General features: G+C 69.8%; 2 protein-coding genes across 2 annotated transcripts; both read right to left on the reverse strand.

Annotated features, from left to right (window-relative positions):
• Positions 1–663: 663 nt before the first annotated feature.
• LOC136996262 (Bardet-Biedl syndrome 1 protein-like) lies at positions 664–6,283 on the reverse strand (the record flags this gene model as incomplete). Its single annotated transcript, XM_067317194.1, has 4 exons — positions 6,204–6,283; positions 5,995–6,061; positions 5,199–5,233; positions 664–929 (listed from the first exon to the last, which is right to left on the reverse strand). Coding segments are annotated over exons 1-4 (418 nt in total), but the record flags the coding sequence as incomplete, so codon positions are not given.
• A 1,027-nt stretch (positions 6,284–7,310) lies between these two features.
• B4GAT1 (beta-1,4-glucuronyltransferase 1) lies at positions 7,311–13,960 on the reverse strand. Its single transcript, XM_067317193.1, is given in 4 exon segments — positions 7,311–7,657; positions 7,660–7,692; positions 11,335–11,388; positions 11,390–13,960. Coding segments are annotated over 4 exon segments (2,223 nt in total). The 5' UTR covers positions 13,367–13,960; the 3' UTR covers positions 7,311–7,498.
• Between the last annotated feature and the right edge of the window lie 1,244 nt (positions 13,961–15,204).

Here is a 15,204-nt window from a genome sequence, read left to right on the forward strand (position 1 = left end):
TCCACCCAAAGAGGGTCTCTGCCCTCCCAGCACCCATGTGTGCTCCCAGGAGGGACCCCAGTGTCTCCTATCCAGGTGTCCCACCACCACGGACCTTCTCAAGAACATCGGTGTCCCACCACCCAACACACCCCGCTCCCCCACCCCAAGATCTTGCCATCCCGGCACCCACGGGTGCTCCCAGGAGGATCCCAGGTGTCCCAGCACCCATGGGTGCTCCAAAATGGACCCCGGCACCCCCTACCGGAGCATCCCACCACCACGGATCTTCTCGAGAGCTTCGGTGTCCCACCACCCAACGCGGCCTCGCTCCCATTCCCCACTCCAGAAGGGTCCCCGCCCTCCCGCACCCATGGGTGCTCCCAAAACAGACCCCAGCATTCCTACCTGAGCGTACCCACCACCACGGACCTTCTCGAGAACTCGACGTCCACCACCCAACGCGACCCCGCTCCCGCCCCCCACCCGAGGAGGGTCCCGCTCTCCCAGCACCCACGGGTGCCCCCAGGAGGAACCCAGACATCCCCTACCCAGTGTCCCACCATGACAGACCTTCTCGAGAACTTCGACATCCCACCACCCAACGCGACCCCGCTCCCGCCCCCCACCCCGCGAAGGCCCCCCGCCCCCCCGGCACCCAGGGGTGCCCCCGGCGCCCGCTACCTGCTGGGCCTGGCGCCAGAGGTCGCCCTCGAGCGGGTGGGGGGCGGGCGGGGGGCAGGCGGCGGGTGAAGAAGGGCCGCAGGTTGCGGTAGACCAGGAGCCCGGCGCCGGCGGCCACCAGGAGCCCGGGGGCACCCGCGGGTGCCGCCCCGAAGGCGCCCAAGCCCGCCGGCGCCTCGGGCAGCGGCAGCCCCACGGCGGCACCCGCCCCTCGCACCACCGCCAGCCGGGGGGCGCCCGGACCCGCCGGGGACCCCCACCACCAGCTGCGGGGGGGGGACAGAGGGGACCTGTGGGTGCCCTGCAGCACCCGTGGGGCACCCGCGGCACCCGTGGGGGCCCCGTGGCACCTCTAGTGCCCCACAGCACCCATGGGGCACCATAGCGCCCACGGGGACCTCAGAGGACCCACAGCACCCACAGTGCCCCACAGCACCCATAGCACCCATGGGGACCCCAGAGGACCCACAGCACCTCTAGTGCCCCACAGCACCCATGGGGCACCATAGCGCCCACGGGGACCTCAGAGGACCCACAGCACCCACAGTGCCCCACAGCACCCATGGGGCCCCACAGCACCCATAGGGGCCCCACAGCACCCACGGGGACCTCAGAGGACCCACAGCACCCACAGTGCCCCACAGCACCCATGGGGACCCCAGAGGACCCCCAGCACCTCTAGTGCCCCACAGCACCCATGGGGCACCATAGCACCCACGGGGACCTCAGAGGACCCACAGCACCTATAGTGCCCCACAGCACCCACAGCACCCATGGGGACCCCAGAGGACCCACAGCACCCCTGGGGCACCCACGGCACCCATGGGGGTCCCATGGCACCCACAGCACCCACAGTGCCCCACAGCACCCATGGGGACCCCAGAGGACCCACAGCACCTATAGTGCCCCACAGCACCCATAGCACCCATGGGGACCCCAGAGGACCCACAGCACCCACGGGGGCCCCACAGCACCCATAGCACCCATGGGGCTCCCACAGCACCCATGGGGCACCCACAGCACCCATGGGGGCCCCACAGGACCCACAGCACCCATGACACCTATAGTGCCCCACAGCACCCACGGGGCCCCATAGCACCCACGGGGACCCAGAGGACCCACAGCACCTCTAGTGCCCCACAGCACCCATAGGGGCCCCATGGCACCCATGACACCTATAGTGCCCCACAGCACCATGGGGCCCCATAGCACCTGCAGTGCCCTACAGCACCCCCAGTGCCCACAGCACCCATGGGGGCCCCGTGGCACCCACAGCACCCATGGGGCCCCACAGCACCCATAGGGGCCCCATAGCACCCACGGGGACCCCAGAGGACCCACAGCACCTATAGTGCCCCACAGCACCCATGGGCACCATAGCACCCACGGGGACCTCAGAGGACCCACAGCACCCACAGTGCCCCACAGCACCCATAGGGCCCCACAGCACCCATAGGGGCCCCACAGCACCCACGGGGGCCCCACAGCACACCATGACACCTATAGTGCCCCACAGCACCCACGGGGCCCCATAGCACCCACAGGGACCTCAGAGGACCCACAGCACCCACAGTGCCCCACAGCACCCATGGGGCCCCACAGCACCCATAGGGGCCCCACAGCACCCACGGGGACCCCAGAGGACCCACAGCACCCACAGTGCCCCACAGCACCCATGGGGCCCCACAGCACCCATAGGGGCCCCCACAGCACCCACGGGGACCCCAGAGGACCCACAGCACCCATGACACCTATAGTGCCCCACAGCACCCACGGGGCCCCATAGCACCCACGGGGACCTCAGAGGACCCACAGCACCCACAGTGCCCCACAGCACCCATAGGGGCCCCATGGCACCCATGACACCTATAGTGCCCCACAGCACCCACGGGGCCCCATAGCACCCACGGGGACCTCAGAGGACCCACAGCACCACAGTGCCCCACAGCACCCATGGGGCCCCACAGCACCCATAGGGGCCCCACAGCACCCACGGGGACCCCAGAGGACCCACAGCACCCCATGACACCTCTAGTGCCCACAGCACCCACGGGGCCCCATAGCACCCGCAGGGACCCTAGAGGACCCACAGCACCTATAGTGCCCCACAGCACCCATAGGGGCCCCACGGCACCCATAGCACCTCTAGTGCCCCACAGCACCCATAGGGGCCCATAGCACCCCGCAGGGACCCTAGAGGACCCACAGCACCTCTAGTGCCCCACAGCACCATGGGGCCCCACAGCACCCACGGGGACCCAGAGGACCCACAGCACCTTAGTGCCCCACAGCACCCACAGCACCCATGGGGACCCCAGAGGACCCACAGCACCCGTGGGGCATCCACGGCACCCATGGGGGTCCATGGCACCCATAGCAGCTATAGTGCCCCACAGCACCCACAGTGCCCCATAGCACCCACAGGGACCCCAGCGGACCCACAGCACCCACGGGGGCCCCACAGCACCTCAGGGCCCCATAGCACCCACAGGAGCCCACAGCACCCACAGGGCCCCATAGCACCCACAGGGGCCCCACAGCACCCACAGGGCCCCATAGCACCCACAGGGGCCCCACAGCACCCACAGGGGCCCCACAGCACCCACAGGGCCCCATAGCACCCACAGGGGCCCCACAGCACCCACAGGGCCCCATAGCACCCACAGGGGCCCCACAGCACCCACAGGGGCCCCACAGCACCCATAGAGCCCCACAGCACCCACAGGGGCCCCACAGCACCCACGGGGACCCAGAGGACCCACAGCACCTATAGTGCCCCACAGCACCCACAGCACCCATGGGGACCCCAGAGGACCCATAGCACCTGTGGGGCACCCACGGCACCCATGGGGGTCCCATGGCACCCATAGCAGCTATAGTGCCCCACAGCACCCACAGTGCCTCATAGCACCCAGGGGACCCCAGAGGACCCACAGCACCCATGGGGGCCCCACAGCACCCACAGCACCCGTGGGGCAGCCACGGCACCCACGGGAGCCCCATGGCACCTCTAGTGCCCCACAGCACCCACAATGCCCCATAACACCCACAGGGACCCAAAGGACCCACAGCACCTATAGTGCCCCACAGCACCCATGGGGACCCCAGAGGACCCACAGCACCCGTGGGGGCCCCACAGCACCCATAGTACCCATGGGGCACCCACAGCACCCATGGGGGCCCCATGGCAGCCATAGCACCTATAGTGCCCCACAGCACCCATGGGGGCCCCACAGCACTCCCGGAGCCCCATGGCACCCATGGGAGCCCCACGGAGCCCATGGCACCTATAGTGCCCCACAGCACCCATGGGGACCCCAGAGGACCCATAGCACCCGTGGGGCACCCACGGCACCCATGGGAGCCCCGTGGCACCTATAGCGCCCCACAGCACCCACGGGGGCCCCATAGCACCCACAGTGCCCCACAGCACCCATGGGGACCCCAGAGGACCCACAGCACCCACGGGGGCCCCACAGCACCCATAGCACCCATGGGGACCCCCAGAGGACCCACAGCACCCACGGGGGCCCCACAGCACCCACAGCACTCATGGGGCAGCCACGGCACCCATGGGAGCCCCGTGGCACCTCTAGTGCCCCACAGCACCCATAGGGGCCCCACAGCACCCATAGCACCCATGGGGACCCACAGCACCCATGGGAGACCCACCACCACATAGCAGCCACGGGACCCCAGAATACCCATAGGAGACCCATAGCACCCATGGGAGCCCCATAGCACCCACAGCACCCATCGGGGCCCCATGGCACCCACAGCACCTATAGTGCCCCACAGCACCCATAGGGGCCCCATGGCACCCATAGCACCCACAGTGCCCCACAGCACCCATAGGGACCCCAGAGGACCCATAGCACCCGTGGGGACCCACAGCACCCATAGCAGCTATAGTGCCCCACAGCACCCACGGGGCCCCATAGCACCCGCAGGGACCCCAGAGGACCCACAGCACCCATGGGGGCCCCACAGCACCCATAGCACCCGTGGGGCACCCGCGGCACCCATGGGGGCCCCGTGGCACCCCCAGTGTCCCACAGCACCCACGGGGCCCCATAGCACCCGCAGGGACCCCAGAGGACCCACAGCACCTATAGTGCTCCACAGCACCCATAGCACCCATGGGGCACCCACAGCACCCACAGGGCCCCACAGCACCCACAGGGGCCCATAGCACCCACAGGGGCCCCACAGCACCCACAGGGGCCCATAGCACCCACAGGGGCCCCACAGCACCCACAGGGCCCCATAGCACCCACAGGGGCCCACAGCACCAAGGGCCCCACAGCACCACAGGGGCCCCACAGCACCCACAGGGCCCCATAGCACCCACAGGGCCCCCCCCAGCACCCAAGGGCCCCACAGCACCCACAGGGGCCCCACAGCACCCATGGGACCCCCCCCCAGCACCCAAGGGCCCCCCCCAGCACCCAAGGGGCCCCACAGCACCCACAGGAGCCCCATAGCACCCATGGGACCCCCCCCAGCACCCAAGGGCCCCCCCCACCCCCCCTCACCTTGTGGTCGCCGTCACCGTGGAGATCGGCCAGCGCTGGGGGGGGGGAGGGGACAGCGGGGACCCAGGTGGCCGGGACCCCCCCAAACCAGGGGCCCAGGCGTCGGGACCGCCCCGCCCCACCCCCCCCACCCACCAGGGGGCCCAGGCGTCCGAGGGGCCCAGGCGTCCGGGATCCCCCCCCCCAAGGGGCCCAGGCGTCCGGGACACCCTTTTCTCCCCCCTCCTCCCACATGGGGCCCAGGCGTCGAGGGGCCCAGGCGTCCGGGACCCCCCCCCTTCGCCCCCTCCCCCCCCAGGGGGCCCAGGCGTCCGAGGCATCCGAGGGGCCCAGGCATCCGGGACCCCCCCCCCCCTCCCGAAGGGGCCCAGGCGTCCGAGGGGCCAGGCGTCCGGGACACCCCCCCCCCCCCGAAGGGGCTCAGGCGTCCGGGGGGCCCAGGCGTCCGAGCTCCCCCCCCGGGGGCCCAGGCGTCCGAGGCGTCCGAGGGGCCCAGGCGTCCGAGGGGCCCAGGCGTCCGAGCTCCCCCCCCGAAGGGGCCCAGGCGTCGGGGATCCCCAGGGGGCCCAGGCGTCCGAGGGGCCCAGGCGTCCGGGACCCCCCTCCCTCCCTCCCCCCCCCCAGGGGGCCCAGGCGTCCGGGACCCCCCTCCCCCCCCCCAAGGGGGCCCAGGCGTCCGGGACACGCCCCCCTTCCCAGAAGGGGCCCAGGCGTCGGGCTCCCCCCTCCCCCCCCCAAGGGGGCCCAGGCGTCCGAGGGGCCCCAGGCGTCCGAGGGGCCCAGGCGTCCGGCCTCACCATGCAGCCGGGGAAGGAGCAGAGTCCGGCCAAGGATCGTCGTGAGCCTCGAGCCATTGCGCGGCGCTGCGGGGGGGAGGGAGGGGGCCCAGGCGTCCGGGAGGGGGCCCAGGCGTCCGGGAACCCCCCCCCTCAACACCCCCCCCCCCCTCCCCACGCCGAGGGGCCCAGGCGTCCGGGACCCTCCCCTCCCCCCCCCCGCCCCAACCTCTCATCCGCGGCCTCCGCCGCCATCTCGCCGCTCGGCCCCGTTGCCATGGCGACGCGGCTTTGGCGCCCGGATGTGACGCACTGATCCCCCCCTCTACTTCCGGGTCCGACGCTTCCCCCCTTCCGGGGTTCCGCTCGGGCCACACAGGCGACCCCGCCCCCCCTACCCACAACCCCCCGCGGTCGCCACGGCAACCGTCAGCACGCGGGAAGCGCCCCGCGGTTGCCACGGCAACGTCCTTCCCCCCCCCTTGCAACGCGTCGTCGCCCTGGCAACTGCCCCCGCCCCCGTTGCCATGGCGACCGGCGCATCACCGTCACCACAGCGCGGCGTGGGCAGGCGGCCATGTTTATTGGGAACGGGGAGAGGGGGCCCAGGCGTCCGGGGGCTCCCAGGAGTCCAGGGGCTCCCAGGCATCCAGGAAGGGCCCAGGAGTCCGGGAAGGGCCCAGGCGTCCGGGAGCATCCGAGAAGGGGCCCAGGCGTCCGGGGTCTTATAGGTGTCCAGGCAGGGCCCAGGCGTCCAGGAGTGTCTGAGCTGGGGCCCAGGCGTCCGGAGGGGCCCAGGCGTTTGGGAGCATCTAAGAAGGGCCCAGGTGTCCGGGAGCATCCGGGAAGGGCCCAGGTGTCCAGGAAGGGCCAGGTGTCCGGGAAGGGCCAGGCGCCCGAGAAGGGACCCAGGTGTCTGAGAAGGGGCCCAGGTGTCCGGGAAAGGCCCAGGCATCCGGGAGTGTCCGAGCCGGGGCCCAGGCGTCCGGGAAAGGCCCAGGCATCCGGGAAGTGCCCAGGTGTCCAAGGGGCCCAGGCGTCCGGAGTGTCCGAGCCGGGGCCCAGGCGTCCGGGAAGGGCCCAGGCATCTGGGAAGGGCCCGGGTGTCCAAGGGGCCCAGGCGTCCGGGAGTGTCTGAGCCGGGGCCCAGGCATCCGGGGAAGGGCCCAGGCGTCCGGGGTCAGCAGTGGCGCCGGGAGCGGGGGTAGCACCCTCGCAGCTCCTCCTTGAAGCGCTGGAAGAGGCACCGGGAGGGGCCCAGGCATCCGGGAGCGGTCAAGAAGGGGCCCAGGCGTCCGGGAAGGGCCCAGGCATCCGGGAGCGCCCGAGAAAGGGCCCAGGCGTCCGGGAAGGGCCCAGGTGTCCGGGAGCGTCCAAGAAAGGGCCCAGGCGTCCGGGAAGGACCCAGGCGTCCGAGCAAGGAGGGGCCCAGGCGTCCGGGAAGGACCCAGGCGTCCGGGAAGGGGCCCAGGCGTCGGGGAAGGGCCCAGGCGTCCGGGCAAGGAGGGGCCCAGGCGTCCGGGCTCAGCAGCGGCGCCCCGAGCGGGGGTAGCGCCCTCGCAGCTCCTCCTTGAAGCGCCGGAAGAGGCTCCGGTTGCGCCGCAGCTCCAGCTCGCGGCCGCCGTGGAAGTCGCCCGGCGCCTTGAAGCCTCGGTGAACCACGAAGGCGCCGTCCAGCACGCGGCGAAGGCGAAGCCGGCCACGTGCAGCTCGCACGCCTGCGACATGGGACACGCCAGTGACATGCCAACGACACGCCAGTGTCATGGGACACGCCAGTGACACGCCACGCACACGCCAGCGTCATGGGACACGCCAGTGACACGCCACGCACATGCCAGCGTCATGTCACGCACACGCCACGTGCAGCTCGTACGCCTGCCACACGCCAACGACATGCCAGGGTCATGGGACACGCCAGTGACACACCAACGACACGCCAGCGTCATGTCACGCACACGCCACGTGCAGCTCGCACGCCTGCCACACGCCAATGACACGCCAGCGTCATGTCACACACGCCACGTGCAGCTCGCATGCCTGCGACATGGGACACGCCAGTGACACACCAACGACACGCCAGGGTCATGGGACACGCCGATGTCACGCCACACACACGCCAGCATCATGTCACGCACACGCCACGTGCAGCTCGCACGCCTGCGACATGCCAGCGACACGCCAGCGTCATGGGACACACCAGTGACACGGCACGCACACGCCAGCGTCATGGGACACACCAGTGACACGCCAGCGACATGCCAGGGTCATGGGACACACCAACGTCACGCCACGCACACGCCAGCGACACCGCCAGGGTCATGGGACACGCCAACGTCATGCCACGTACACGCCAGCATCACGTGACACGCCAGTGTCACGCACATGGGGACACGCCAGCGTCACGTGACACGACGGCGTCACACGTGACACGCCAGTGTCATGTCACGCACACGCCACGTGCTGCTCGCACGCCTGCCACACGCCAGCGTCATGGGACATGCCAATGTCACGCCACGCACACGCGAGCGTCATGTCACGCACACACCACGTGCAGCTCGCACGCCTACGACACGCCAGTGACACGCCAGCGGCATGGGACACGCCAGTGTCACGCACATGTGACACACCAGCGTCATGTCACGCACACGCCACGTGCAGCTCGCACGCCTGCGACACGCCAACCACACGCCAGCGTCATGGGACATGCCAGTGACACGCCACGCACACGCCAGCGTCATGTCATGCACACACCACGTGCAGCTCACACGCCTGCCACACGCCAGTGACACGCGTCATGGGACACGCCAATGTCACGCCACGCACACGCCAGCAACACGCCAGCGTCATGGGACACGCCAACGTCACGCCACGCACATGCCAGCATCAGGTGACATACCAGTGTCACGCACATGCGACACGCCAGCGTCATGTCACGCACACGCCACGTGCAGCTCGCACACCTGCCACACGCCAACGACACGCCAGCGTCATGGGACACACCGGTGTCATGCACATGTGACACTCCAGCGTCATGTCACGCACACGCTATGTGCAGCTAACACGCCTGTGACACGCCAACGTCACGCCAGCGTCATGGGACACGCCAGTGTCACGCACATGTGACACGCCAGCGTCATGTCATGCACACGCCACGTGCAGCTCGCACACCTGCGACACGCCAGCGTCATGGGACACGCCAGCGTCACACACAACACGCCAACATCACGCCACGCACCACGCCAGCATCACGTGACATGACGGCGTCACACATGTGACACGCCAGTGTCATGTCATGCACACACCACGTGCAGCTTGCACGCCTGCCACACGCCAGCGTCATGGGACATGCCAACGTCACGCCACGCACACACCAGCGTCACACCAGTGTCACGCGACACGCCAATGTCACACACGTGACATGCCAGCGTCATGCAAAACGCCAACGTCACGCACATGTGACACGCCAGCGTCACGCCATGCCGCACGCCAGCATCACGCGACATGCCGGTGTCATGTCCCGCACACGCCACGTGCAGCTCGCACGCCTGCCACACGCCAGCGACACGCCAGTGTCACGTGACACGCCGGCGTCACGCCACGCACACGCCAGTGACACACAGCACGCCGGCGTCACACACGTGACACGCCAGCGTCACACCACGCACACGCCAGCGACACGCGACACGCCGGCGTCACGCCACGCCACACGCCACGCACACGGCAGCGCCCACGTGCCCACGAGCAGCAGCACGGACCCAGCAGACACCCATAGACCCCCCCCATGGCCACCCATAGACCCCCCCATAGCACCCATGACCACCCAGAGCACCCATGGCCACCCCATGGACCCAACAACCACCCATGGACCCCATAGCACCCGTGGCCACCCACAGACCCAATAGCCACCCCATGGACCCAACGCCCACCCCATAGACCCCACGGCCACCTTGTCGACCCAACGGGCACCCCATAGACCCAACGGCCACCCATAGACCCACGGCCACCCCACGGCACCCATGGCCACCCCCGTTGACCCAACACCCACCCACGCACCCCCAGAGCACCCATGGCCACCCACAGACCCAACGGCCACCCCATGGACCCCATGGCCACCTCATCGACCCAACGGCCATCCATGGACCCAATGGCCATCCCATAGCACCCATGGCCACCCATAGACCCAATGGCCACCCATAGACCCAACGCCCACCCCCACGGCACCCACGGCCACCCCGTTGACCCGACGCCCACCCACGCACCCCCAGAGCACCCATGGCCACCCATAGACCCAATGGCCACCCATAGACCCAACAGCCACCCACAGACCCAACGGCCACCCCATGGCACCCATGGCCACCCTGTTGACCCAATGGCCACCCATAGACCCAACCGCCACCCCATGGCACCCATGGCCACCCCATGGACTTAACGGGCACCCCATAGACCCAATGGGCACCCCATCGCACCCATGGCCACCCCATGGACCCAATGACCACCCATGGACCCCATGGCCACCCCATGGCACCCACGGCCACCCTGTTGACCCAACGGCCACCCTGTAGACCCCACAGCCTCCCCATGGCACCCATGCTCACGCCATGGACCGAACGACCACCCATGGACTCAACGGCCACCCCACAGTGCCCACGGCCACCCCATGGACCCGACGACCACACCATGGACCCCAGAGCACCCGTGGCCACCCCATGGACCCGACGACCACCCATGGACCCCATGGCCACCCTGTTGACCCAACGGCCACCCGTAGACCCAACAGCCACCCCATAGACCCAACGACCACCCATGGACCCCACAGCCACCTCATCGACCCAACGCCCACCCCACAGCACCCACGGCCACCCCACGGACCCAACACCCACCCACGCACCCCCAGAGCACCCATGGCCACCCCATGGACCCAACAGCCACCCCATAGACCCAACGACCACCCATGGACCCCATGGCCACCCTGTTGACCCAACGGCCACCCATAGACCCAACAGCCACCTCGTTGACCCAACGACCACCCATGGACCCCATGGCCACCTCATCAACCCAATGCCCACCCACACACCCCCAGAGCACCCATGGCCACCCACAGACCCAACGGCCACCCCATCGACCCCACGGCCACCCCACAGCACCCACGGCCACCTCGTCGACCCAACGACCACCCATGGACCCCATGGCCACCTCGTCGACCCAACGACCACCCATGGACCCCACGGCCACCTCATTGACTCAACGCCCACCCCACAGACCCAACAGCCACCCCATGGACCCGACGCCCACCCACGCACCCCCAGAGCACCCGTGGCCACCCGTAGACCCACGGGGACACCCCGTTTTCTTCTCACCTGGCTGATGCGGTTGAAGCCGTACTGCTGGAAGCGCTCGTCGAAGGGCGGCACCCCCGTCGGCCGGCGCCACGTAGAAGGGCTCCCAAGGGTCCCGCCACGGCGCCACGTAGGCCACGCGGAGCCGGGCGGCGGGCGGCAGCGCCCACCAGCGCCCGTAAGCCGTGGGCGCCTGGCACCGAGGACACAAGGCGCCGTAGAACGGCCGAGCTTCTCCAGCACCCCAAAGTCGCCCCAGCTCCTCCTTGGTGGTGGGCACCCGCGCGCCCGCTCGCACCTCGAAAGCCGGCAGCACCAAGGCCACGCGGGCCCAGGCGGCCCAGGGGACGTCCTGGGTGGTGGGGACGTCCAACGGGTCGGGGGCGCCCGGAGGAGCGAGGTCACGGAGAAGCTCCGGGTGCTCGGGGGCAACCAGCGCGTTGGGGACATCCAGGGCGTCGGGGACCTCGGGGTCGTAGGGGGCACCCGGGGTTTTGGGGACCCCCCCGGCACCCAATGCGTTAGGGACCCTGAGGTCATGAGGGACCCTCAAGGCTGCCCCAGCACCCATGGCGTTGGGGTCCTCCAAGAGCCCTCTGGCACCCAACGCGTTGGGGTCCTTCAAGAGCCCCCCAGCACCCAACGCGTTGGGCGCCTCTACTGCGTTGGGGTCCCCCAGCACCCCCCCAGCACCCAACGCCTTTGGGACCCCCAAGGCCTTGGGGACCCCCCCAAGCCCTGCAGCACCCAACGCGTTGGAGACCCTCAACGTCTTGGAGACCCCTGGTGCGTTGAGGTCCCTCAAGACCCCCCCAGCACCCAACGCGTTGGAGACCCCTGGTGCGTTGAGGTCCCTCAAGACCCCTCCAGCACCCAACGCGTCGGAGGCCCCTGGTGCATTGAGGTCCCCCCCAGCACCCAACGCATTGGAGACCCTCAGCGTCTTGGGGTCCCTCAGGACCCCTCCAGCACCCAACGCGTTGGAGACCCCCAACACCTTGGGGTCCTTCAAGACCCCCCCAGCACCCAACGCGTCGGAGACCCCCGGTGCGTTGAGGTCCCTCAAGACCCCCCCAGCACCCAACGCGTCGGAGACCCCCAACGCCTTGGGGTCCCTCAAGACCCCTCCAGCACCCAACGCGTCGGAGACCCCCGGTGCGTTGAGGTCCCTCAAGACCCCCCCAGCACCCAACGTGTCGGAGACCCCCAACGCCTTGGGGTCCCTCAAGACCCCTCCAGCACCCAACGTGTCGGAGACCCTCAACGTCTTGGAGACCCCACCAACGCCCGACGCCTTGGGCTCCCCCAACGCAGCGGGACCCCCCAGCACCCCTTCAGCACCCAAAGCGGGGGGCCACCCGCGGCGCAACATGGCCACCAGGGCCTCCCGCAACCCCCGGCTGGGCGTCACGTCGGCGTCCAGCAACAACACGAAGCGCCCGGGGCCACCGCCGGCACCCGCCCGGGCCACGTTCCGTAACAGGTTCCCCGGATAAGGACTTCCGGGTCCCAAAGCGTAATTGGGGGGCGCCGGGGCACCCGCCACCCTGGCCAAACCACGCCGGCACCCGCCGCCCACCACCCGGGGCCTCTCGGGTGACGGCGCCCCGGCCGCCGTCACCGCGTGCACCCGTAAACGTCCCCGCAGCTCCCGGCACCCGTTCAAAGCACCCAACAAGTCCCCGAGTTGCGCCGGCGCCCCCGGACCCGCCGCCAACACCGCCACCGACAACGGACCCCCCCAAAGTCCCGCCAGGTTCTCCAAGGCACCCGCCACCCGTCCCGGCGTCCCGTGGGTGGCCAACACCACCTCGGGTGTCCCCCAAGACCGAGGTGTCGGCGGCGCCAGTAGATCCCGGTAGATCCGGAAAGCTCCCGAAGCGTCTAGGTGGCCCCGGGGAGGTGGCGGAGGACGACGGTGGCCTCGGGGGACGGTTCCGGAGGACGGGTGACCTCGGGGACCTCCCAGCAAGTTCAGGTAGAGGAGTTGGGCCAGGGCCAGAGCACCCAGGGCCCAGGCGCAGCCCCCCAGCGGCGAGCAACCCCGCACCATCGCCCTGGGACCACTTAGGGGGTCACCACGACCAGTTATGGGTGCTGGGACCACTTATGGGGTCACCAGGACCAGTTATGGGTGCTGGGACCCATTACGGCTCCCTGGAACCACTTATGGGGTCACCAGGACCAGTTATGGGTGCTGGGACCCATTACGGCTCCCTGGAACCACTTATGGGGTCACCAGGACCAGTTATGGGTGCTGGGACCTGTTACGGCTCACTGGGACCACTTATGGGGTCACCGGGACCAGTTATGGGTGCTAGGACCACTTAGGGGGTCACCACGACCAGTTATGGGTGCTGGGACCAGTTATGGGGTCACCAGGACCAACTGTGGGTGGTGGGAGCAGTTATGGGTCCCTGGAACCAGTTATGGGTGCTGGGACATATTATGGGGTGCTGGGACCAGTTACGGGTCACTTGGACCAGCTTTGGGTGCTGGGACCAGTTATGGGCGCTGGGACCAGTATGGGGGGGTCACTGGGACCAGTTAGGGGGGGCTGAGACTGGTGACGGGGTGCTGGGACCAGTTACGGGCGCTGGGACCAGTATAGGGGGGTCACTGGGACCAGTACGGGGGGGGTCAATGGGACCAGTATGGGGGAGTCACTGGGACCAGTATGGGGGGGTCAATGGGACCAGTACGGGGGGGGTCAGTGGGACCAGTACGGGGGGGTCACTGGGACCAGTATGGGGGGGGTCACTGGGACCAGTACGGGGGGGGTCAATGGGACCAGTATGGGGGGGTCACTGGGACGAGTACAGGGGGGGTCACTGGGACCAGTATGGGGGGGGTCAATGGGACCAGTATGGGGGGGTCACTGGGACGAGTACGGGGGGGGGTCACTGGGACCAGTACGGGGGGGGTCAATGGGACCAGTATGGGGGGGTCACTGGGACGAGTACGGGGGGGGTCACTGGGACCAGTATGGCAGCACTGGGACCAGTATGGGGGGTCAGTGGGACCAGTACGGGGGGGTCAGTGGGACCAGTATGGGGGGGTCACTGGGACCAGTACGGGGGGGGCACTGGGACCAGTATGGCAGTACTGGGACCAGTACGGGGGGGGCACTGGGACCAGTATGGCAGTACTGGGACCAATATGGGGGGGTCACTGGGACCAGTACGGGGGGGGCACTGGGCCCAGTTTGGGGGGGGGGGAGGGGTCGCTGGTGCCAGCTGGTCGGGGGGGGGGGAGGGGGCAGCCCGGGCCTTACTGGGACCAGTTTGGGGGGGGCGCTGGGACCAGTCCGGGGGGGGGGGAACCGCGACCGCCGGGGCCGGGAGCTCACCGCGCCGCGTCGCCGGGAGGAGCCGCGCATGCGCGGGGAGGGGCCCAGGCGTCCGAGGGGCCCAGGCGTCCCGCAGCCCCGCCCCCGGCTGCCCGCCTCCGGCCCGCCCCCTTCGCCCCGCCTCCAGCGGCGCTCGCACGCCTGGGCCCCTCCCCCGCACGCCTGGGTCCTTCCCCCGGACGCCTGGGTCCTTCCCCCGGACGCCTGGGCCCTTCCCGGACACCCGGGTCCCCCGGACTCCTGGGCCCCTCCCCCGGACGCCTGGGCCCCTTCCCCGGACGCCTGGGCCCCTCCCCCGCACGCCTGGGTCCTTCCCCCGGACACCTGGGCCCCCCCCAGATTCCTGGGTCCCCCGGACGCCTGGGCCCTTCCCAGACACCTGGGTCCCTCCCAGACGCCTGGGCCCCTCCCGGACGCCTGGGTCCCTCCCGGACTCCTGGGCCCCTCCCGGATGCCTGGGCCCCCCCATCCCGGACGCCTGGGTCCCTCCCAGACGCCCGGGCCCCTCCCGGATGCCTGGGCCCCTCCTGGACGTCTGGGTC

Source organism: Apteryx mantelli, unplaced genomic scaffold (assembly GCF_036417845.1).
Source record: "Apteryx mantelli isolate bAptMan1 unplaced genomic scaffold, bAptMan1.hap1 HAP1_SCAFFOLD_33, whole genome shotgun sequence".
Lineage (NCBI taxonomy): Eukaryota > Metazoa > Chordata > Aves > Apterygiformes > Apterygidae > Apteryx > Apteryx mantelli.